This window comes from Falco cherrug, chromosome W (assembly GCF_023634085.1).
Source record: "Falco cherrug isolate bFalChe1 chromosome W, bFalChe1.pri, whole genome shotgun sequence".
NCBI classification, from domain to species: Eukaryota; Metazoa; Chordata; class Aves; order Falconiformes; family Falconidae; genus Falco; species Falco cherrug.
The window spans coordinates 8,277,876-8,302,879 of record NC_073719.1 but is presented as its reverse complement, the minus strand read 5'-3'; the positions used below and the strand labels follow the sequence as shown (position 1 = coordinate 8,302,879).

The window sequence follows — 25,004 nt, the reverse complement described above, 5'->3', positions numbered from 1 at the left end:
CCTTGGAATACACCGATATTTGTAATCCAGAAAAAATCAGGAAAATATCGGCTTTTACATGATCTACGAGCAGTGAATCAACAAATGCAAGCAATGGGAGCCTTACAACCGGGTCTTCCTAATCCTGCTATGTTGCCCACCGAATGGCATTTATTAATAATTGACTTAAAAGACTGCTTTTTTACAATTCAGCTACACCCCAATGACACTCAACGATTTGCATTTACATTGCCATCGGTTAACAGAGAGGGACCTGACCAGCGATTTGAATGGACTGTGTTACCACAAGGCATGAAAAATAGCCCTACCCTGTGTCAGCTATTTGTTGATGCTGCTCTCCAACCTATTCGAAAAGCATGGCCTCATGTTATTATTTACCATTATATGGATGATATTCTATTTGCTCAAAAACAGCCTTTCACTGAACAACAGGAGACCTTTTTACAACGACAGTTAGAGACGCAAAATCTCGTCATAGCAACTGAAAAGGTCCAGCGTTCACCCGCATGGAAATATCTTGGCTGGAATATTACTCAGTCACAAGTGAGTCCACAAAAATTAACCATTTGTAAAGATCTGCATACCCTCAATGATGCTCAAAAGTTATTAGGTGACCTCCAATGGCTACGCCCAGTAGCAGGCATCACCAATGATGAACTAGACGTGTTACGACCTTTATTAAAAGGAACAGATCCATCTAATCCTGTTATTGTTTCTAAGGATCAACAAGTTATGATTCAACAACTCAGTGAGCGGGTTGTAGAGCGTGCAGTAGATCGAATTGACCCTAATCTTCCTATAGACCTCACTGTGTTAAACTGTCCCTCACACTTTATTGGTGCACTTACACAGTGCAAAAAGAATAAGGGGGAGACTGTGAGAGTATTAGAGTGGATCTTTACCAAAATGCAACCAAAGACTACCATCCAAGAAAAAACGCAAAATTTGGCAGAAATCATTCGAAAAGGAAGTACACGAATTTTACAAATTACCGGAATGGAGCCAAATGTCGTGTATCTACCAATACGCAGAGAAGACTTGGAGTGGTGGTTGCAGAATTCATCAGCTTTACAATTAAGTTTACTAAGTGATGCTCTGGAGATTAAAGTTGAGCCTTTAAAAGCACCTATATTAAAATGGATTAGTAATTATGACTGGTTAAAGCGTCCGAAACGAAGTGAGCGACCCTTAGCGGATGCTATCACAGTTTATACGGATGCAGGGAAACGCTCAAGAAAAGCAGCAGCAACATGGCACAAGAACAATCAATGGCACCACCAAATCCTTCCTGCGAAAGCAGGAGATTCGTTACAAACTTTAGAGCTAGCTGCTGTTGTATGGGTATGTACCCAATGGATACATACGAGGTTAAACATTGTAACGGACTCGATGTATGTTGCAGGAATCGTAAGCCGAATTGAAGATGCTCGCCTTAAAGAAGTGCAAAGTCAACGGCTGTTTGAACTCCTTAGGCAACTGTTGTCAGCAATACAGCAGCGCACGCAACCCTACTGCGTTATACATATTAGAAGTCATAAATGGTCTGAAGGTTTGGGGGAAGGGAATGCGCGCGCTGACCAGCTCGTGTCTGTAGCAGCTCCACTAAGCGAGTTTGTTAAAGCACGAGAATCACACAACACATTTCACCAAAACGCGCGGGGACTGCATCGACAATTTGACATTACAATGGAAGAAGCTAGAGGAATTGTACGAGCTTGTCCTACGTGCAGTCATCATGGACCGGGACTAGGTATCGGAGTGAACCCCAGAGGACTTAAAGCCAGAGAGTTGTGGTAAATGGATGTCACTCACGTTGCTGAATTTGGCAGATTAAAATATGTACACGTTACAATTGATACATATAGTAAATTTGTATGGGCTACAGCACAAACAGGGGAACGAGCACTCCATGTAATACGGCATTTAACAAGTTGTTTTGCTGTCATGGGAGTGCCGCAGACAATAAAGACTGATAATGGCCCTGCTTATGTCGGTGAAAAAATGAGACGTTTTTGTCAAGCATGGGGAGTGCGACATATTACAGGTATTTCTCACTCTCCCACGGGACAAGCAATCATTGAAAGAACACATCAGACATTAAAGCAATATTTACAAAAGTTTGAGAAGATTACAGATGTACAAGAGAGACTTGCTAAAGTTCTTTTTGTGTTGAATCATCTATGTATATTTGCAGAACAGCAAGAATCACCTGCATGGTTACATGGGTATCTTAAAACATGTAAAGATGATGTTCCAATGTTTGTTATGTATAGGGATCCTTCAACTGGTTTGTGGAAAGGGCCAGCAGAAGTAAAGTATGCTGGAAGAGGTTATATGTGTGTACTTACCCCCACAGGGCCGCAGTGGATCCCAGCAAAATGGACCAAAGCAGCAGTGACTGATGCTCCAGTAACCAATGTCAACTCGTGATTGATTTATTAATATTGTTTTAGCTATATTTTAAGCATAATGTTGAGAATTGTTGTGTTAATTAATTTTGTTGTCGTAGTTGTAGCTTTTGTGCCTAAATCATTGTTTGATTTGCGAGAAAATGTATGGGTAACTTTAAGTAGAGCTGTTAACACAACCACGTTTTGTGCAAGTTTGTCAACCCCTAGCGTACCCTTTTTAACTTGTTTAGTAGGTGTGCCGTTAAATGACTCAGATTGGATCGCCCTTAACCAGTCTCTTAACCAGATGCCAAAAGTTACCATATTGGCTCGAGGTAATAATATGAGCAGCTTTTTTGAAAAATTTGATAACTGGGATGACAAACTCCCTATTGGTCCTAGCCCTCAAGAAATCGAACTAGTCGATTCACTAAATGCCTCTTACTGTGTATATTTGAATTCTTCCCGGTACCCTTGTGCTGGTGAAGCCTCTAACATGCCTTGTAGTACAACTGCTATCACTCCCGTATATCCAATTAAGAATCAGTTTAATTGGAGTGTTTGGTGTAACCATACCAGTCGAAATCTGTCTAATCCTGCACCTGGAGTATTATATCCTAGGAAATTACCCCCTGGTTTGTTTTTTATTTGTGGTAATAGAGCATGGAATGGAATACCCTCAATGCCTGTAGGTGGTCCATGTACCATCGGTCGTCTGAGTTTAGCCTTACCACATATTCATCCTAACAAATCAAACCCAGTGAGATGGAGAAGAGACACTTCCCAGATCCTTGGTAACACCTGTGATGATAACGTTCAACTTTGGAACAAATGGGAGGTATTTTTTGCTTCGTTATTTATCCCAGGTGCCGCCGCTGCTCGGGCCCACAAAAATTTAGAAACGCTGTCTTGTTGGGTGGTTAAACAAGCCAACCTCAGCAGCAGAGTTTTATCAGACCTAGCTGATAGTTTAACTATTGTTCAACATGCTGTTTTGCAAAACCGCATGGCCATTGACTTTTTACTATTAGCACATGGACATGGCTGTGAAGATTTTGAAGGCATGTGTTGTATGGACCTTGAAGATAATTCAAGCTCCATACATAAAGAAATCAAACAATTGATGGAACATTCTCAAAAAATTCAACAAGATGTTGGATTTTTTGGCCTTGAAAGCTTAACAAATTGGCTTGGGATAGGAGGCTGGTTAAAAAGACTGTTGCAAAGTGTGTTGCTTATAGTAATAATTGTTATCATTGGATTTATATGTTTAAGCTGTGCTCTCTCTTGTATTCGAAAATTATTTGAGCGTATAACTGGACCAGTTTTCCTTGTCCAAAAAGAAAAAGGGGGAATTGTTGCAGAATGGATGAAAGAGAACGGCCACGGTTCCATAGAAGGACTGTGTGATACAGCTTTTGACATAAGTCTGGAGTGAACCAAGCTAGGCCGCAGCGAGAAATTACCAGACTTGCTAGAAATGGAAAATTACCAGGTTTGCTAAAAATGGAAAATTACCAGGCTTGCTAATAAGGGAAGAGAGATAAGGTCATGCTGACCTTGTGCCTAATGTTGTAAATAACTTTGAGGAATTCGCGTAGACAAGAGAAGAAAAAAAAAATATATGTAGTTAGCTATCCGCAGAAACCGCAAATAGGAGGACGTATGAAAGTGTAATCCTTTAGAGCTTAGCCAATCAGCAGATGATTTGTAGGCATAATTAACTGGAATTGTATAAATGCCATAATCGCGCCGTAATAAATCGAAGCTTGCTCTATCACTCACATTGAGTCGGCTGCTTGCTTCCCCTCGCTCGTCACATAGTGGCTTAGCCACTTCATCCACCAGTTCCCTCAGGACCCACAGATCCATCTCATCAGGTCCCATGGACTTGTGCACCTTCAGGTTCCTTAGATGGTCTTGAACCTCATCTTCTCCTACAACAGGTGGTTCTTCATTCTCCCAGTCCCTGCATTTGCCTTCTGTGACTTGGGTGGTGTGGCTGGAGCACTTGTCAGTGAAGACTGAGGCAAAAAAGTCATTGAGTACCTCAGCCTTCTAAATGTCCTGAGTAACCAGGTCTCCCATTTCCTTCTGGAGAGGGCCCATGTTTTTCCTAGTCTGCCTTTTATCAGCAACGTACCTGTAGAAGCTTTTCTTGTTGCCCTTGACATCATTGGCTAGATTTAATGCTATCAGGGCTTTAGCTTTCCTAACCAGATCCCTAGCTGCTCAGACAACTTCTCTGTATTCCTCCCAGGCTACCTGTCCTTGCTTCCACCCTCTGTAGGCTTCCTTTTTTGTGTTTTATTTTGTCCAGGAGCTCCTTGTTCATCCATGGAGGCCTCATGGCTTTTTTGCCCAATTTCCTCTTTGTTGGGACACATCACTCCTGAGCTTGGAGGAGGTGATCCTTGAATATTAATCAGCTTTCTTGGGCCCCTCTTCCCTCCAGGGCTTTGCCCCATGGTATTCTACCAAACAGAACCCTGAAGAGGCCAAAGTCTGCTCTCCTGAAGTCCAGTGTAGCGGTCTTGCTGTGCACCCTCTTCTCTGCCCTAAGGATCTTGAACACCACCATTTCATGGTCACTGCAGCCAAGGCTGCCCTTGAGATTCACATTCCCCACCAGCCCCTCCCTGTTGGTGAGAACAAAGTCCAGCATAGTACCTCTCCTCGTTGGCTCCTCTATCACTTGAAGGAGGAAGTTATCATCAACACATTCCAGGAACTTCCTGGATTGACTGTGCCCTGCTGTGTTGTCCCTCCAACAGATCTCAGGGTGACTGAAGTCCCCCATGAAGACCAGGGCTTGTGAATGTGAGGCAGCTCCTATCTGCCTATAGAAGGCTTACGCTGCTTGGTCTTCCTGCTCAGGTGGCCTGTAGCAGACCCCCACTATAATGTCTCCTGGGCCTGCCCCTGCCCTCCCTTTAATCCTGACCCATAAGCTCTTGGTCGGCTCCTCATCCATCCCCAGGTGGAACTCCATGTGCTCCAGCTGGTCAATGACATAGATGGCAACACCCCCTCCTCTTCTCCCCTTCCCATCCTTCCTAAAGAGCTTGTATCCTTCCATTCCAACATTACATTCATAAGTCATCCCACCATGTCCCCATGATGCCAATAAGATCATAGCCCTGCAGACATACACACATCTCTAACTGCTCTTGTTTATGCTATGCACATTTGCATAGAGGCATTTAAGTTGGGCTCCTGATGTAGCTGACTTACTGGCTGGAGCAGCTGGAATTCCTTTGTGCTGCTCTTCAGGTGCTCTCCTGCTGACCTGTAATCCTTCTCCAGGCTCTGGGCATCTCCTGCTGGCACTGGCATCAAACTTGTAGGAGTGGGATAGACTGAGGTTCCCCTCCCCCAGCAACTTGAGTTGGGTCACGTGCATTGGATTTCATCAGGATCTGTGGGTAACTGTGTGCTGTTCAGGTCATAATAAATCATCTCTTTCATGGATAATTCCCTCAGGTACTGGATACATCTCTCTATTGCAGTCCACTTGCTTGAGTAACATATAATATTCTCCTTGAAGGGATACCTTTCCTTCACACTTGATAGGAGTCACCTCCAGAGGCTGAGGACTTGTGTCCCTCTTCCAATTGCCTTGTCAATGCCCCCTTCTCTAGAAAGGGATCCCAGCTGCTTGGCTTCCCTACCCTCTAATTCAAAACTATTAGCCCCATTATCCCAGCATCAGAGCAGCCAGGTGATAATGTGCCTAACTGGATGATGGTGAAATCTTTTTGCATATCCCACAGCTCATTTGGGGATAGGGATTGAGAGATCTTGTTCTGCCTCTTCCTCTTGTTCCTGTGATGGCCCTGCTTTGAACTCCTTTACTAAGCAAGCCAACTTTTGTGTCCATTTGTTCTTGTGTATACAAAAAACTGATACTGACACGGGTTGGTTCTCTGGTTCGGCTGCATCACCCATCACCAGGGTCTGAGTAGGTGTAGTGCCTGTTGCCAGGTTTTGAGTAGTTGCAGTGCCTCTCACCGAGGTTTGAGTAGCCACAGTGCTTGTCACAGGGACTGAAGTATCTGTAGTACCTGTCCCTGGGGTTGGAGTAGCTGCAGAGGCTATTGGGGGGGGGGGGGCGGGGTGTGTTGGAGTAGTCACAGATAGCTGCTTAATCCTAAAAAAGATCTGAATCACATTCAGCATTCCTAGCAACAGGGCCAACAACAGCCTATGATCAACATCCCAAGGTTATTTAAAATTTTCAAAATTCTCAAATACTTCTGTGATTAGCCTGGAGGAGAAAGAAGATGTCAGAAGGAAGGAAAGAAAGGACAAAGGAAAGAAGAAAGGACGGATGATGTAGGAAGATGTTTCCCCTATAGGTTGGCTCTCTGAGGAGAAATGGTAAAAGGTATAATTATTAATAGTTCCCATAAAATGGCTCCTGAAGTACAGAGGTGATGACAGTGCTGAGTACACATACCAGATTAGTTTCACAACCAGCAATTCTATCATAAACCAGTATTACAAAGTACAACACAATGATAACCTTAGCTTAGGCCCCAAGGATGATAAACCGCACAACAGGGAACACATACTGCAAGTAAGGCATTACATAACCCTGAGATCACATGCAGATCTTTTGAAAGCAAATAAATCAATACTGTGACCAGGGACTATTAAACTAATATAATAAATGCTTATAACAGATTTGTTTCAACATGCTTTGATCAGATGATTCATTATCTCAGCCCTTTGAGCCCAACACTGGGTGCCAAAATGGACTGTCATGGTTTAACCCCAGCCAGCAACTAGAGCACCATGCAGCCACTCACTCACTTCCCCCCACCTCCCCCCGTTACGAGGGGGAGGAGAATCAGAAAATCTAAAACCATGGGTTGAAATAAAAAAAGTTCATAATTGAAATAAAGTACAAATGTAATAAAAACAACAATAATTGTAATGAAGAGAGAGAGAGAGGGGGGAATAAAACCCAAGGGAAATAAAAACAAGTTAAGCACAATACAATTGCTCACTACCTGCTTACCGATGCCCAGCTTGTCCCTGAGCAGTGATTGGTGGCTCACAATAAACTCCCTACAGTTTATATATTGAGCATGATATATGGTATGGAATATTGTAGAGGGATTTATAAAGGACCGAGGACATATGTTACCATTGTCTGGGTTGGACAACCCAGGCCTGTTAGTTGAAGCTGCAGAGCAACTTTAAATTGTCCTTGAAACAAGCAGGGTGAGAAAGAAAACAAGCTATGCACAAACAAGAAGCCAGGTGCAGAGCAATTCCTGGGAACCACGGAATCAACACACTCTCATTGGCACACTCTGATCAGGCGCCTGCAGCATGCTCACCGATCAGCGACACTGACGGTCATGTGGCCAGAAACTCTTATCCAATCACCTGTGTGTAAAGTCAGGTGAGTGGTCGATTTAAGTTATAAATATGACCTGTTTGTTTAATAAAGTGAGCACGGCATGTAGCCATATTGGTGTGATTGTCGTTTCTTGGCCGACTCTCCACGGGGGACCCTCTTCATCTGGTGCCCTAACAGGGACCCATTTAGTCGCTTAAACGCGGTTTAGCTTAAATGCTGTTCACTTAAATGCGGCAGTCTCTGTGCATCGGACCCGAAGGGAAGTTGTCCGATTAGGGAGCTGGAGGTCGGAGGCGGGCGGAACCTGGAAGGCGAAAAGCGGAGTCCAGAGTTCGGTGTAGAGCTGCAGATGGCACCCCCGCCGGAGGTAAGACCGCGTTGAGTAAATCACGGCAGGGCTCCCCGCTGAATTCCTCTCTGTGTGGGGAGGGGAGGGGAGGGGGGGGCACTAAGGAAGACCGCGACGGGTGTGGCGGGGCTCTCCACTGATATCCTTTCTGTGAGAGGGCGGAGCTCTGAGGAAGACCGCAATTGAATTAGACGCGGCAATTAAACTGTTAATTAGCATCCTCTTTAAGAGAGGGGAGAGTATTAAAGAAACAGAAGAGGAGACACTAGTTCACTGGGCACGAAAAAAGGATAAGATTTCTGAGCCCGCGTTATTGTTTAGTATTACGGAATGATGTGGGAAATTGCCTCTGGGATACTACGATCAAGGGAGGTAAAGAAGGAAAAGAAGCTAAGGCGTTAGGAGCTACGTGGTGCTCTATAATTAACACTCTGGAAACTATGAAGGCGGGAAAAAAAATAGCGGCAGCAGCTATAGAAGCGTTGGGGGGAGATGTGGTAGAAAAGCCAATAGAGCAGAAGGGTGATTCGCCTAAGCCTTCTCTCTTGGCTACATTTTTCGGAGTTGGGCACACTCATCCTATGAAGGGTATGTCAGCCTCTGCGTGTTCAACAGTGCAGGAGTTTTTAGATAAGACAGCGGACAAACCGGAAGTTACTCCTCGGGGGTCTGTTGTAACTGAGCTGAAACCGGAAGAGGCTGTTGAGCCTCCCCAGGAAGGAGGAGCAGCAAGTAATGCTGCGCCAATCGGAGCTGTGGGTGGAGGAAGACCAAAACGGAGGGTGGCTACAGCTCGTAGGTCAAATCAGGGAGGGCAAAAGCGCTGTCTGATGTCGTATCCTCCTCTTCCTGAAACATCATCAGACGAATTTGAGGAGGAAGGAGGGGAGAAGCTTTGTGATAACAATACAGAGAAAACCTTACAGGAGGTAATAGATAAATTAAGAAACCTGGAAAAGCGAGTTGAAATGAACCTGCCTACTACTTCAATACCTGTAGTTCCTCCAGTTAGCCCGACTACACCTCTGATGCTGAACTCGAGAAAAGATCCAATACTACAGCGTTGGTCTGGTGGTGTTCGTGATGCTGTTTTGGAAGGTGACTGGCAGGTGACTAGCTCATTAGCTTGTCCAGTAGTGGTTAATAATCTGGATGCACATAACTGGGACATGATTTATGAAAGGTTAATGATCAGATTTTAGCAATGGGAATGTTGCAACCTGGTCTTCCAACTCCTACAACGATCCCTCAGAATTGGCAAATTGTCGTGATAGACTTCAAAGACTGTTTCTTCACGATTCCCTTACATCCTGATGACACGGAAAGATTTGCATTCACTCCGCCATCAATAAACCGTGCCGCTCTGGCTAAACGGTATGAATGGGTTGTCTTACCACAAGGAATGAAGAACTCTCCTACGATGTGTCAGACTTTTGTAGATCGGGCACTTGTTCCGGTACGACAACGTTCGCCTCACATCCTGATCTATCATTATATGGACGATATTTTATTGGCCGCTGAACAAGGGATTTCAGATGGTCAAATGAAATGGCTTGTTGACCACCTTCTATCATGTGGTTTGATTGCGACGCCTGAGAAGGTTTAACATTCGGCCCCATGGAAATATTTGGGCTGGCTCATCTCGGATGCTCAGACCCAACCACAGAAGGTAACTCTTACTACACAAATAACTACTCTGCATGATGCTCAAAGGCTTTTAGAAGACCTACAGTGGGTTCGTAATATAGTTGGCCTCACTAACGATGATTTGCAACCGTTCCGATCCTGCTTGCATGGCACCGAAGCCAACAGCCCTCGAACTTGTTCACCAGAACAGTGGGCTGCCCTAGAAGTTGTGTCCCGCAAGATTAAGACTGGCTGGTGTGGTCGCCGAATGGCGAATCATCCATTATCTTTTTTGGTTTGTAATGCTGCCACTTCACCTTTTGCCCTTACTTTACAATGGCAAAAGAAAAAGGGGGAAAATACAGCGAGCGTTTTAGAGTGGTTGTTTTTGCCATTGCAACCCAGACATCTTATTTTAAGTCGTCCTGAAGCAGTAGCGGCCTTGGTGAGAAAAGGAAGAGACAGGATTGTTGAAATTGATGGGACTGAACCGGCAGATATCAATATTCCAGTCCGTGGGTGTCGCGACGGAGGGAAGACACAGTCATTCAATATGAGTGATCAGCAGACTTCGTTTATTGTCTCTTACAGTCACCTTTTATGCCTTCTTATAATTAGCTCATACATATTACAAAAGTTAAGCTCATTATTGGTTAGTTGCCTAAATACCAAGCCCGCCCCTAGTTTCTCTTCTGTAGTTTTCTGTTCCCACCTGCAACATTCTTTTCCCACCGAAATCTTCCTGTTACTGTGTAACAAGGACAGCCAAAGACAGTGTATTTTGCTTTACTTCAGATAAGCTGAGAGCGATGTGCATTTTTGTCCAGCCAGCTGGACTATGTCTATGAGACCTTTTTCAGCTAGCCAGTTATCCACAATTCCCCCGTTTTTATTTTGGGCGACACAGGCTTGGTTGACCATTTTCAATAACAGCGTTTTAACACAGGAAAATACACAGCCAACTTATAAAATCTCAGTTCAGAAGTATAATTCCAGAAATACTTGAAAAATAAAGTTAGCTTGAAGCTTTAATTTAGATGCTCTTTCTGTTCCAGTGATATAAAAAGTTTAAAAAATTCAAAGGTAATTTTAAAGTTCTGAACATGGACTAATGCAAGCTCAAAACCCAAAAAGAAACCAAACTGATGTTTGACTAGGAATATTTGCAAATATTTTAGTGAAAAATCCCTGACCATTAACAATTTTCTGTCCAAATAACAACTGCCCTTATGCAACCAACCAGTCCATACATTTTCTGAAGAATACCTCATTGATATCAAAGAATTAACAAAGGGGAAAAATTAGTTCTAAGCTATATACATTCATAAGTGTTTTTTTCAATAGTTACATACAGATTTACACAGTAAGCCATAATGGCTTGTAGGTGATACACACAAGAAGAGTACGTTGCTTATCTGTCTGAATGTCTATGCTAAATTTGACAACTGTGCCACAAGCCAAGCCTACATGGGTGCTGTATGTTATGCACGTTCCTTAACAAACAGAAGTATAATAGGTAAATTCCCAAGATCTAGTCCCCAACCTAATTATATTATTTTGTAGCCAATTAAGGAAAATAACACAAATGTGCATATCTACATGTGCACACACCTTTTAGTTCAGAACCAATCTGTGATAAAAGGCCTTAGCCTTATGGCATCATCGAATCTTAACGAGTACAGTAATTAAAAATGCAGTCTTACTGTAAGTGCGATTTATGCTGACATTCCCTCAGATGCTACACGTGAGTATTTCTCACTCAACTGCCTCAAGTTAAAATAGTAGTATTTGTTAATATGTATTAAAAAATCATTAATTCTCTACAGTAGCAGTTGACTTCCATAACACTATGTAAGCAAAAGAGGCTTAAGATGGGTTTTCTGAATACTAACAACTTATTTTAGACTGTCTAAACTCAGGTCTTGAAAGATTTCACTCTGCCAGACATAGAAACACTGTTGCACTCCAGTTGTGATATCCCTTTTCCCAAGTTGTCACATGCACATCTCGCTCAAGCAACATTATTGTTAAAGTTTCTCTCTGCTACATAAAAGCATATTGCACTTGTAGATATAAAAGACAGCACCCTTACTTAGATTATTACCTGATTACCTCATAACTCTTAGTATCTCTGATTTCATCACTTCAAAAATTCACCAGTAGCAGATAAAACCACAGCCTCAGACTAAACTACACCTTAACTGCTGATTCAAATAAAGGCATTCTCTTCAGATATGCCTAATGCTTACAAATAATTTTGGCTGGTTTTGATCAAAAAACTATTATTACAATAATGATCAAAAATAATAATCCCGTTTGCAAAATGCCTTTAAGCCAGCCTCCTAGTCCCAACCAATTTCCACATTCAGAATACAGCATAAATACAGAATACAGAATAAATTATCTCCATCAAGGCAAAAAGGCTTCTCTTTAAGCACAGAGATGTTTGCTAGTTCAAGGCAGAAACCCATTTCTTGTAGGGGACATCTGAAGCACTTTTTTTGGTGGGTTTGTAATCAATTCCGTATTTTTCCTTGAGAAGCTTAAGCTGTTCCTCTTGTTTCAGGAGTGTTTCCAACTCTGAGTTGTCCAATAGGTCCGTATTTCCCAAAAATATCACACATTTCCTCCGCTGTGATTTTATACGGCAGGTTCCGAATATAAAGGATCCGATTGACCTCTGGGGGCAGCCAGATGTTAGCTCGCTTGGCTGCTTGCATCGCCATGGCGCCGATCGGAGGGGGGTGGGGTGCCGCCTTGGAGAGAAACCGTGGCCGGGAAGGGGCCTGCCGGGCCGCGCCGCCGCTCGCCGCTGCCGCGGGGGTCCCGGATGCTATCCCATACGCTAATAACCCGGGCAATTCCTTTTTACAATCTATGTCCTGAACGCTCCGCTTTTCTAAAAAGCATATGAGCGAATCATACGTCGCTTGTCTCTCCATACCTTCGTCAGCGCTGTTGCAGCCTTTGCGAGACTTCGGCGACGCGTGGCCGGCGGGACCCTCTGTAGGTGCTCCCGGGCGCGGGGACTGTGCCCTTCCGCCTCCTGCGCTGCTTTCAGGACCGGTACCCGAATCTCCGTCGAACCGTGGCTCGCAGGTTCAGCCCTCTCTAGGGTCCCTGTTCGGGCGCCATTTGTCGCGACGGAGGGAAGACACAGTCACTCAATATGAGTGATCAGCAGACTTCGTTTATTGTCTCTTACATTCACCTTTTATGCCTTCTTATAATTAGCTCATACATATTACAAAAGTTAAGCTCATTATTGGTTAGTTGCCTAAATACCAAGCCCGCCCCTAGTTTCTCTTCTGTAGTTTTCTGTTCCCACCTGCAACATTCTTTTCCCACTGAAAACTTCCTGTTACTGTGTAACAAGGACAGCCAAAGACAGTGTATTTTGCTTTACTTCAGATAAGCTGAGAGCGATGTGCATTTTTGTCCAGCCAGCTGGACTATGTCTATGAGACCTTTTTCAGCTAGCCAGTTATCCACATGTGGGGATGTTTATGAGTGGCTCCTGAGACATTCAACAGCCATACAGGAAGCCTTGATGGGTTATACAGGTGTTGTACACAACAACCGGCCAAAAGGAGCTCTCTGGAAGATGTTAGAACATTACCAGTGGATTGCGAGACCGTTATGCTCAAAAAGACCAGTTGAAGGGCCAACGGTGTTCACAGATGCAGGACGAAAGATGAAGAAGGCTGCGTGTGTTTGGCAATCCGATATTCAGTGGCAGAAACACACGATCACCGGTGAACCAGGGGACAACCTTCAAACCTTAGAACTGAAAGCAGTGTGTTGGGCATTGGGAAGCTGGAACAATATACCTGTAAACATAGTATCAGACTCATTGTACGTAGTTGGTGTAGTACAGCGCATTGAAGATGCCTTGTTGAGAGAGACAACGAACCAACATCTTGGTGACATGTTTATACAACTGCGTAGCACTCTTCGACAGAGAAAACATGAATTTTGTATTATGCATATTAGAAGTCATCAGTGGACCACTCGGTTGGGAGAAGGTTATGCTAGAGCTGATGAAGCAGTCAGCTGTCTGGCAATAACTCCTCCAACAAAGAAGTTTGAAGAAGCTCGTAACAGCCACGAGATGTTCCATCAAAATGCAAAGTCTTTACATCGACAGTATCAAATGCCCATAGCAGATGCAAAGGGTATTGTCTGCTCCTGTCCTCCATGTAGTCATCACGGACCTGGTTTAGGGGTGGGCACTAACCCAAAAGGTCTGAAGGCACTTCAGGTTTGGCAAATGGATGTAACACATGTACCTGACTTTGGGAAGCTTAAGTATGTGCATGTCACAATTGACACCTATTCTCATTTTATATGGGCCACTGCACAAACAAAGGCATTACATGTGGAGAGCAACTTAATGTCTTGTTTGGCTGTCATGGGAGTTCCTGTAGAAATAAAGACAGGCAATGGCACAGCGTATAGTAGCCAACGAGTCGCTAGGTTTATGACAACTTGGGGAATTAAACACGTCAAAGGGGTTCCTCACTCCCCAACGGGGCAAGCAGTTGTTGAAAGGGCAAACCGTACCCTGAAGGATTATTTTCAGAGACAGAAAGTATCGCAGGACATCGATGTAACTAAATGGTTGACTAAGATGTGGTTTACCTTAAACTATCTCTCCCTTACGGAGGATAGAGAGGGACCACCTGTTGTTATACATCACCAAACAGCGCGAGGGAACCAAACAACTACAGTTCCTGGTTTTAATGTTTTGTATAAAAATACGGCTTCAGGTATATGGGAAGGACCTAATCTGGTGTTATTTATCGGTAGAGGCTCTTTTTGTATCTCCACAGATAAAGGACCTATATGGGTCCCTACTAAGTTTGTGCGACCTGTATGTCAAGATCAGAAGACGGAAGAGAAGACTCAAAGCGAGCAGACAGAATAAACTGTCTATGTTGTAAGGGATGTAAACCATGGGTATTATGCCAATGTATGCTATGTGGGGTAAAACAGTTCTGTAAGCCAAAGCTTAAATGTAAATGGTGTAAAAAGTGTATGTGTTTGATTAGTAACCGGGCATGAAGCAAGAGAAAACATATGACTAGTGTAATACCATGCTGATTGGAGACAGTATACATCAACAGAATCTATGAAAGCACAGATTTGTGGGGTGGAATGTAGTAAAAAAAAAAAAAAAAAAAAAAAAAGTGGAAATTGCAGGAGTAAACATGATTGAGTGGTGGACTTGGTTTACGGTCTTGATGAATTTTTTACCCATTGACAAAGTATTTTTGACATCTTGCCTAGGACAAACATATGGGTGACTGAGGATAACTGGCTAGCTGAAAAAGTTCACATAGACATAGTCCAGCTGGCTGGACAAAAATGCACATCGCTCTCAGCTTATCTGAAGTAAAGCAAAATACACTGTCTTTGGCTGTCCTTGTTACACAATAACAGGAAGATCGCGGTGGGAAAAGAATGTTGCAGGTGGGAACAGATAACTACAGAAGAGAAACTAGGGGCGGGCTTGGTATTTAGGCAACTAACCAATAATGAGCTTAACTTTTGTAATATGTATGAGCTAATTATAACAAGGCATAAAAGGTGACTGTAAGGTAGAATAAACGAAGTCTGCTGATCACTCATATTGAGTGACTGTGTCTTCCCTCTGTCGTGACAAATGGCGCCCAAACAGGGACCCTAGAGAGGGCTGAACCTGCAAGCCACGGTTCGACGGAGATTCGGGTACCGGTCCTGAAAGCAGCGCAGGAGGCGGAAGGGCACAGTCCCCGCGCCCGGGAGCACCTACAGAGGGTCCCGCCGGCCACGCGTCGCCGAAGTCTCGCAAAGGCTGCAACAGCGCTGACGAAGGTATGGAGAGACAAGCGACGTACGATTCGCTCATATGCTTTTTAGAAAAGCGGAGCGTTCGGGACATAGATTGTAAAAAGGCATTACCCGGGTTATTAGCGTATGGGATAGCATCCGGGACCCCCGCGGCAGTGGCGAGCGGCAGCGCACGGCCCAGCAGGCCCCTTCCCGGCCGCGGTTTCTCTCCAAGGCAGCACCCCCCCTGCCCCGATCAGCGCCATGGCGATGCAAGCGGCCAAGCGAGCTAACATCTGGCTGCCCCCAGAGGTCAATCGGATCCTTTATATTCGGAACCTGCCGTATAAAATCACAGCGGAGGAAATGTATGATATTTTTGGGAAATACGGACCTATTCGACACATCAGAGTTGGAAACACTCCTGAAACAAGAGGAACAGCTTAAGCTTCTCAAGGGAAAAAACGGAATTGATTACAAACCCACCAAAAAAAGTGCTTCAGATGTCCCCTACAAGAAATGGGTTTCTGCCTTGACCTAGCAAACATCTCTGTGCTTAAAGAGAAGCCTTTTTGCCTTGATGGAGATAATTTATTCTGTATTCTGTATTTATGCTGTATTCTGAATGTGGAAATTGGTTGGGACTAGGAGGCTGGCTTAAAGGCATTTTGCAAACGGGATTATTATTTTTGATCATTATTGTAATAATAGTTTTTTGTTCAAAACCAGCCAAAATTATTTGTAAGCATTAGGCATATCTGAAGAGAATGCCTTTATTTGAATCAGCAGTTAAGGTGTAGTTTAGTCTGAGGCTGTGGTTTTATCTGCTTCTGGTGAATTTTTGAAGTGATGAAATCAGAGATACAAGGTATACTAAGAGTTATGAGGTAATAAGGTAATAATCTAAGTAAGGGTGCTGTCTTTTATATCTACAAGTGCAATATGCTTTTATGTAGCAGAGAGAAACTTTAACAATAATGTTGCTTGAGCGAGATGTGCATGTGACAACTTGGGAAAAGGGATATCACAACTGGAGTGCAACAGTGTTTCTATGTCTGGCAGAGTGAAATCTTTCAAGACCTGAGTTTAGACAGTCTAAAATAAGTTGTTAGTATTCAGAAAGCCCATCTTAAGCCTCTTTTGCTTACACAGTGTTATAGAAGTCAACTGCTATTGTAGAGAATTAATGATTTTTTAATACATATTAACAAATACTACTATTTTAACTTGAGGCAGTTGAGTGAGAAATACTCACGTGTAGCATTTGAGGGAATGTCAGCATAAATCGCCCTTACAGTAAGACTGCATTTTTAATTACTGTACTCGTTAAGATTCGATGATGCCATAAGGCTAAGGCCTTTTATCACAGATTGGTTCTGAACTAAAAGGTGTGTGCACATGTAGATATGCACATTTGTGTTATTTTCCTTAATTGGCTACAAAATAATATAATTAGGTTGGGGAGACTAGATCTTGGGAATTTACCTATTATACTTCTGTTTGTTAAGGAACGTGCATAACATACAGCACCCATGTAGGCTTGGCTTGTGGCACAGTTGTCAAATTTAGCATAGACATTCAGACAGATAAGCAACGTACTCTTCTTGTGTGTATCACCTACAAGCCATTATGGCTTACTGTGTAAATCTGTATGTAACTATTGAAAAATCCACTTATGAATGTATATAGCTCAGAACTAATTTCTTCCCTTTGTTAATTCTTTGATATCAATGAGGTATTCTTCAGAAAATGTATGGACTGGTTGGTTGCATAAGGGCAGTTGTTATTTGGACAGAAAATTGTTAATGGTCAGGGATTTTTCACTAAAATATTTGCAAATATTCCTAGTCAAACATCAGATTGGTTTCTTTTTGGGTTTTGAGCTTGCATTAGTCCAGGTTCAGAACTTTAAAATTACCTTTGAAGTTTTTAAACTTTTTATATCACTGGAACAGAAAGAGCATCTAAATTAAAGCTTCAAGCTAACTTTATTTTTCAAGTATTTCTGGAATTATACTTCTGAACTGAGGTTTTATAAGTTGGCTGTGTATTTTCCTGTGTTAAAACACTGTTATTGAAAATGGTCAACCAAGCCTATGTCGCCCAAAATAAAAACGGGGGAATTGTGGTTAACTGGCTAGCTGAAAAAGTTCACATAGACATAGTCCAGCTGGCTGGACAAAAATGCACATCGCTCTCAGCTTATCTGAAGTAAAGCAAAAATACACTATCCCTGGCTGTTCTTGTTACACAGTAACAGGAAGATTGCGGTGGGAAAAGAATGTTGCAGGTGGGAACAGATAACTACAGAAGAGAAACTAGGGGCGGGCTTGGTATTTAGGCAACTAACCAATAATGAGCTTAACTTTTGTAATATGTATGAGCTAATTATAAGAAGGCATAAAAGGTGACTGTAAGGGACAATAAACGAAGTCTGCTGATCACTCATATTGAGCGACTGTGTCTTCCCTCCGTCGCAACAGGTAGTGTTAGGCATGCTACGTTACAAAATAGAGCTGCAATAGATTTTTTGTTATTAGCACATGGACACGGTTGTGAGGATTTTGAAGGGATGTGTTGTATGAACCTTTCTGATCATTCCATATCGATGCACAAGAAGTTGTCACAACTGCAGGGAAACATGAAGCATATTCTTGCTGATGATAATCCCTTTGATGAATGGTTGAGAGGATTGGGGATAACAGGTTGGTTAAAGACATTATTGATGGAAGGCATACACTTTGTTATAATCGTTGTTGTAATGTTTTTAGTTTTTAGCTGTTTATTTTCTTGTTTGAAGAAAGGTTTACCATCTATTGTGAAACAGACATGGGTTGTCCAAAAAGAAAAAGTGGGATATGTAGAGGGATTTTTAAAGGACCGAGGACATATGTTACCATTGTCCGAGTTGGACAACCCAGGCCTGTTAGTTTGAAGCTGCAGAGCAACTATAAATTGTCCTGGGAACAAGCAGTGTGAGAAAGAAAACAAGCTATGCCCAAACAAGAAGCCAGGTGCAGAGCAAGTCCTGGGAACCGCAAAATCAACACACTCTCATCGGCACACTCTGATCAGGCGCCTGCAGCATGCTCACCGATCAGCGACACGAACGCCCGCATGACCAGAGACTTTTATCCAATCACCTGTGTGTAAAGTCATCTGAGCAGTTGGTTTAAGTTATAAATATGACCTGTTTGTTTAATAAAGTGAGCACGGCATGTAGCCATATTGGTGTGGTTGTCGTGACTTGGCCGACTCTCCACGGGGGACCCTCTTCGGAATATCCCTATTGCTAATATGGGTCAGCTGTCCTGGCTCTGCTCCCTCCCAGTTTCTTGTGCGCTTGCTCACTGGCAGAGTATGGGAAACCTGAAAAATCCTTGAATTAGGGTAAGCACTACTTAGCAACAACTGAAACATCAGTGTGTTATCAACATTATTCTCATACTAAATCTAAAACACAGCATAGTACTAGCAACTAGGAAGAAAATTAAGTCCGTCCCAGCCAAAATCAGGACAAGGCCACAATTAAAATTTTTGCTTTGAAATTTTTCACAGGCCAGGACAGTTTTTATTCACTGTATGCATTATCTCAAAGGAGATCAATTTTCCTTTCCTGAAGAAATTATAAAAACCCCTCTTTTATCAGTTTCACAATGTCACTGTAAAACTAAACCAGCTTCTAAGAAAAAGTTAAATTTCTGCAATTTAAGAAAGTATTTTTTTCATGCATACCCCTCTGCTGATTGAGACTCTGCATTTCCCTTTCTCTGCGATCTAGTTCAGCTGCTTTTCTTTCCAGTTCTTCTTGACGCTTTAGCAGTTCTGCCTGGGCCAAGGCATGCTCCTGAAGAAAACAAGCATCATTAGATATTGATAAAAAAATACAAAGAAAATAAATATTCCAATTCTATTTTCCATAATTAAGCATCTCCAGTTATGGATAGACACTGACCTAATATTACATGAATTCATGCAGTAACTGATTACTTTAAGGCAGTATTAATTTTCATAAATCATAAGAAAAGCAATGCTTATTTATAAAAGACACTATTCCAGAAACATATTTATATGATTATAATTGGAAGGAACCTAGTGCCTGAAAGTTATAGACAAACCTTTGCAATCTGCATGTAAGCAGGTGGTTCTTCTGTTGGTTTCATTATTGCTGGCTGGGCACTGGGTACATTAGGCATTTTCACATTTCCTGGAGGAGTCTAAGAAAACAAGAGACAATTATAGGGAAACAGTCTCCTATTATAATAAACATCTTTTCATTAACTCTTTAAGAACTAATCCAGTTGTTTTAAAGGAAGTGCTACTGATAAACTGAAAATCTGATATGCTGCCTGCAATATTTATAACTTTTAGGAAAAAGAAGATAAATATATTCAAGTGTTCTACTTGTTTGTTCTTACACTGCACTACTTGCCATAAACACATATGGAATTTTATGGATCATCAGAAAGTAAACAGAATTTTAATTTTTTCAGACATGAACATGAATTAAGGGTAAGTTAAGAGAATTGCAGGATTTAAGAGTGATCTATTCATATTCTCTAAAATGATGTCATTTATTAGTAATGTCTTCCAGAGCTTTCTACTTAACAAAGGCTTATATCACCTGGTTAACTAGAGAAGCAATGTACCGTATTAAATTTTTCAATTGATGATCCATAACCTATTGCTTAACTATTCCACCAGTATGTACTATAGTATCTAGTTTCAACTACCACTAGCAACTCAGTCACTTGGCCATTTCCTATGAGAACACATCTTACAAGAACCTTTTAGTAGCTCAGTTTTTTCAATTTTATGGTTTTGTTTGTTTTTAAATCCTCTCCTGCTTATTCCTGTTTGTCCTCATCTCTTGACTTTCTCCACAACTCTCTATCATACACAGTATTAACCATTACCTATCAAACCAAGAAAATTACTACTACCTAGATTAAAGTTATAAACTGAACTTTACCAAAGCAGACCAGTAGAGCCCTACTATGATGTTATTTTATTCTTAAATATGCCTGGGAGAAAACTACAATTCACATCTTTGTGCAGAGCTTGCAACATGAAAGACTTCCCCATACTGTGATCTTTTAAGACAGAGAACCACATGTTCCTAATATGATGGAAATCAAGAACAAAAATATGGTGACAGTGTGATGTTTTAAATAAAAAAGCACGTTAAAACAAAGCAGGAATAAACTGAATACCACTAACATGTCAAATTATGACTTGGCCCAGCTTATCTGTATCTTTTCCAACTGTGGTGGGTTGACCCTGGCTGGACACCAGGTGCCACTATCATTCTCCCTCCTCAGCTGGACAAGGAGAGAAAAATATAACAAAAAGATCGTGGATTGAGATAAGGACAGGGAGAGATCACTCAGCAATTACCATCGCAGGCAAAATAGACTCGACTCAAGGAAATTAATATAATTTTTTACCAATTAAATCAGAGTAGGATAATGAGAAATACACCCAAATATTAAAACACCTAGTTTGAGGGCTCAACTTCACTCCCAACTTTCTCTACCTCCTCTCCCCAAGCAGCACAGGGAGACAAGGGAAGGGGGATTGCAGTCAGTTCATCACACATTGTTTCTGCTGCTCCTTCCTCCTCAGGAGGATGACTCCTCACACTATTCCCTTGCTCCAGCGATGGGTCCCTCCCATGGCAGACAGCCCTCCATGAACTTCTCCAACATGAGTCCTTCTCACAGGCTGCAGTCCTTCACAAACTGCTCCAGAGTGGGCCCTTTCCACAGGGTGAAGTCCTTCAGGAACAGACTGCTCCAGCATGGGTCCCCCACAGGGTCACAAGCCCTGCCAGCAAACCTGCTCCAGCATGGGATCTTCTCTCTTCACAGGATCACAAGTCCTGCCAGGAGCCTGCTTCAGCATGGGCTTCCTACAACAGGGGTCCTCAAACTTTTTAAACAGGAGGCCGGCGCGTGGATGAAGTGGCAGGAAGTAATCTGCGGCTGCTTGGTTTCCCCCCCAACCCCTGGCGGGGGGGGGGGGCACACGCGGAGATTCTGTAAATACCAGGGGCCGGATTGAGGACCCTGGGGGGCCGTATCCAGCCCACGGGCCATAGTTTGAGTACCCCTGTCCTACAGGGTCACAGCCTCCTTCAGGTGCATCCACCTGCTCCAGTGTAGGGTCCTTTACGGGCTGCAGGTGAATATCTGCTCCACCATTAACCTCCATGGCCTGCAGGGGAACAGCCTGCCTCATCATGGTCTTCACCACAGGCTGCAAGGGAATCTCTGCTCTGGCACCTGGAGAACCTCCTCCCCCTCCTTCTTCACTGACCTTGGTGTCTGCAGAGTTGTTGCTCCCACGTATTCTCACTCCTCTTGCTTACAGCTGCTGTTGTGCAGCAGTTCCCCCACCCCCCTTCTTAAAAATGTTCTCACAGTGGAGCTACCACCATTGCTGATTGGCTCAGCCTTGGCCAGTGGTGGGTCCATCTTGGAGCCGGCTGGCATTGGCTCTATCAGACATAGGGGAAGCTTCTAGCAGCTTCTCACAGAAGCCACCCCTATAAGCCACACACACACCTCAAAACCTTGCCACGCAAACCCAATAGACCAATCATCTTTTGAAATGCACAAATGCAATACATTGTGGAGAAAACATCATGCCCTAGTAAACTCCACTATAGGTTCCACTATATGCTAGCTGACCACCTATACAGTGTTAAAATTGCTGTCCACTATGCACATGCCTAGGTAAGAGCCTGTGCTCACTACAAGAGAGACTAAACCAGTGATTTGTAGCAGGGGCTGTGCATCCTGGAATCCTAAGGTCAGGAGAGGTTGGGAGACAAAAGCTACCTCTTCCAGCTGACTCTGAGATCCGGGACAACTCCTTTCCAACTGCTGGAGCTTAATCCAGCACATCTTCAGACCCTCTGAGGGCTCTCCGTCAGATGGATATAGCTGCTGCTTTCCTGTTTCCAGGTTCAGCTAGTAGCAAGACTGAGTGCGTATCCCAGAGATGCACACAAATACACACACAACCACACGTACCAAGGATACTAGCACAGCCAGCTACACAAGCTGCCACAGGTAGGGCACTGCCTTTAACAACACCTCCACATACCACTATCAGAACTACATAAAATATAGGTACACAGAGTCGTGTTCCATTCCTCCTCTCCAGCTGATCAGCATTGAAGTTCACTATTAAAAAACACATGCCTCTCCAGAATTACAAACATGCCAACAACTGCAGATCCCTCAGATATAAGGATGGGCCCTTAGCCTGTCTGATATACCTGCCCGGATCCAGGGCCCTCTTACCTGGTATATGGGTTTCCTCCTGTTTGCCAGTTAGCCCAGCTTGATGTTCACTAGCAGATTCATGCATTCAAACACTAGTCTCACAAGCATCCCCCACCCTCGCAGCTCCCTCAAACACCAGCACAGGCTCTCAGCTTGCCATATATCTAAGTCCAGACACTGGACTCCCTTACTCACTTTTGGCTCAGAATTTGAGTCTTCCCAGAGACAGGTTTTCCTCCTATTTGCCAGGTAGTCCAGCGTGAAGTTTGCTAGTAAATTACGCATATACATAGAGAGGAAAACACATACACATATATATGTAAATTACACATATACACACAGAGGAAAACACACTGGTCCCTCCAGTTGCTGGCACCCCAAACACATAGGCCTTATGACCCATGGTCCCTCCAGCTGCTGACACTGGGATGCTCAGTTGTTCACACCACAGACATACAGACCACTACTACTGGGGTCTGACCAGATCGCTGACACCCACCTAATTCACTCTAGTCTCTCCAGTTGCTGGCACCTAGACTTTGCAGCACTCACAGATGGTATAGAGTGAATTTCACAGAAAGAGTTAAGAAAGGATTTAACAATAACTTCAGTGATTAGATGCATAGCTCTGTCATACAAGTGTACTGACTGATAACAACTTACATACAACCAGCCCCTTTTATCCATCCTCTTCACTAGTCTCCTCCTTGTTCCTCCCCAGTTCCCAACTGACCTTTGACTATTTCCCTAATATTCCTTAATAAAGTTTGCATAGTCTCACAGGCTCCCCTTGACTATCCATAATATTCATGTTTATCTCCTTTTGCCCTTCTTATCAGTTACAAAGTCCAGGTTGAATCTCTTCAAAGCTACACCTGCTGTTTCTTAATGGCCTATCAATTAGTGGCTGAAGAGTTTTACTTTATGTCTCTGTTATCACTCATCTATCTGGGTTTTTTCATCACTTTCCCTGTTACTTATTACTCCCTTTAAACTGAAAAGGTCTATAACCTCAATGAAACAGATGCTCTCACATTCCACATATCTTTACAGTAACCAGTATGGCTGATTGGAATATTTGGATAGTCATGACCATCATGGAGGTTTACAACTGAAAGGCTATCATGACTATTTCAAGGATAGTACATGATTAGGAATTAATTGGCCCTTTGGATACTCTGTAATAATACAACTGGGATTATGATCTTACTTCAGGCCTCAGCCCCCCAAAAAACATACAGCCAGCCATATCACTTTATTAACATGAAGGAGGACACTCCAGATTATTTCTTCAAGCACTACAGTGCAAGAAAGCAGCTGAACTTAGTCCCACTTTGTCAGATCTGTGCACTGCAGTCCATTACTTAATGCAGGAATGACTCGGCAGTCAAGACAACTGCCATGTCTGTTTGAAGGTTAAAACCCCTGTATATGTAGAGTTCACTAAAAACAAACCAACCAACCACCCCAAAATAAACAAAAAACCCACCCAACCAACAAACATTTATGATTAGTAGACTTCCTTGCCCTCCCTTTCTACATGTCCAGTAAAGAACCTGTACCTCCTGGCCTCTTAATTTCTTGAATCCTTTTTAAGAACTTTTTCTATAGTGAATGTGACAGCCATCACTTTTCCTTCCTCTAGTATAAAGCCAGTTGAGGTACATTCTAGTTCATGCTTTAGCAATTTTCCACATTAGTTTTCTTAACACTCAGCTGAATGCTACCTGTTTCAAGCAAGTTATTGCTTCTCTAAAGCCTATTTATTAGGAATTCAAGTTTAAGACACTTCCCTTGTAAAGAAACAATTAATTTGGCTTTTTCCTACATTGTTATCTTCTATTAGTACTCTTACAACCTTAAAGATGGTAGAAGCTTCCTGCTTCTGGGAAAGAAAGTTTCCCAAGTTGCTCTACAAGATTTTTCCTCAGAGCTTTGAGCTTGCCTTAGTTTCACACTTAGCTTACCATAGTTTAAGCTCTTAAGTTTTCTTTGAAAATAGTTTCCACTTTTCTAAATGCCGTCTTACCCCAGTAGCATGCTTGACACCGTGTAAATCAAAAGAAGTAAAAAGCCAGCACTGTGGCGTATGAAGGCACAGACTCCAGTTGTGGTGCAACCAGAGACACTTTATTGTACAGAGAAGCTCTTATTTATATCTCTGA

The 25,004-nt window shown here is 42.9% G+C and overlaps 2 protein-coding genes across 5 annotated transcripts in view; one reads left to right on the top strand and one right to left on the bottom strand.

Annotated features, from left to right (window-relative positions):
• Positions 1-25,004, bottom strand: part of LOC129734581 (secretory carrier-associated membrane protein 1-like) — a 71,696-nt gene that overhangs the window by 34,472 nt on the left and 12,220 nt on the right. For 3 of the 4 annotated variants that reach the window (XM_055698209.1, XM_055698211.1, XM_055698213.1), the window contains 2 exons: positions 19,666-19,764; positions 19,283-19,394 (listed from right to left, as the gene is read on the bottom strand). In XM_055698209.1, the coding sequence (XP_055554184.1) occupies positions 19,283-19,394; positions 19,666-19,764 (211 nt within the window). Of the gene's footprint in view, positions 1-19,282; positions 19,395-19,665; positions 19,765-23,034; positions 24,724-25,004 lie in introns of those variants that run through there. The other variant, XM_055698210.1, reaches the window with a different exon arrangement.
• On the top strand, positions 1,101-4,114 carry LOC129734579 (uncharacterized). The gene has a single exon (XM_055698205.1). It carries the CDS (start codon positions 2,470-2,472, stop codon positions 3,826-3,828), a length of 1,359 nt encoding a protein of 452 aa, XP_055554180.1. The 5' UTR covers positions 1,101-2,469; the 3' UTR covers positions 3,829-4,114.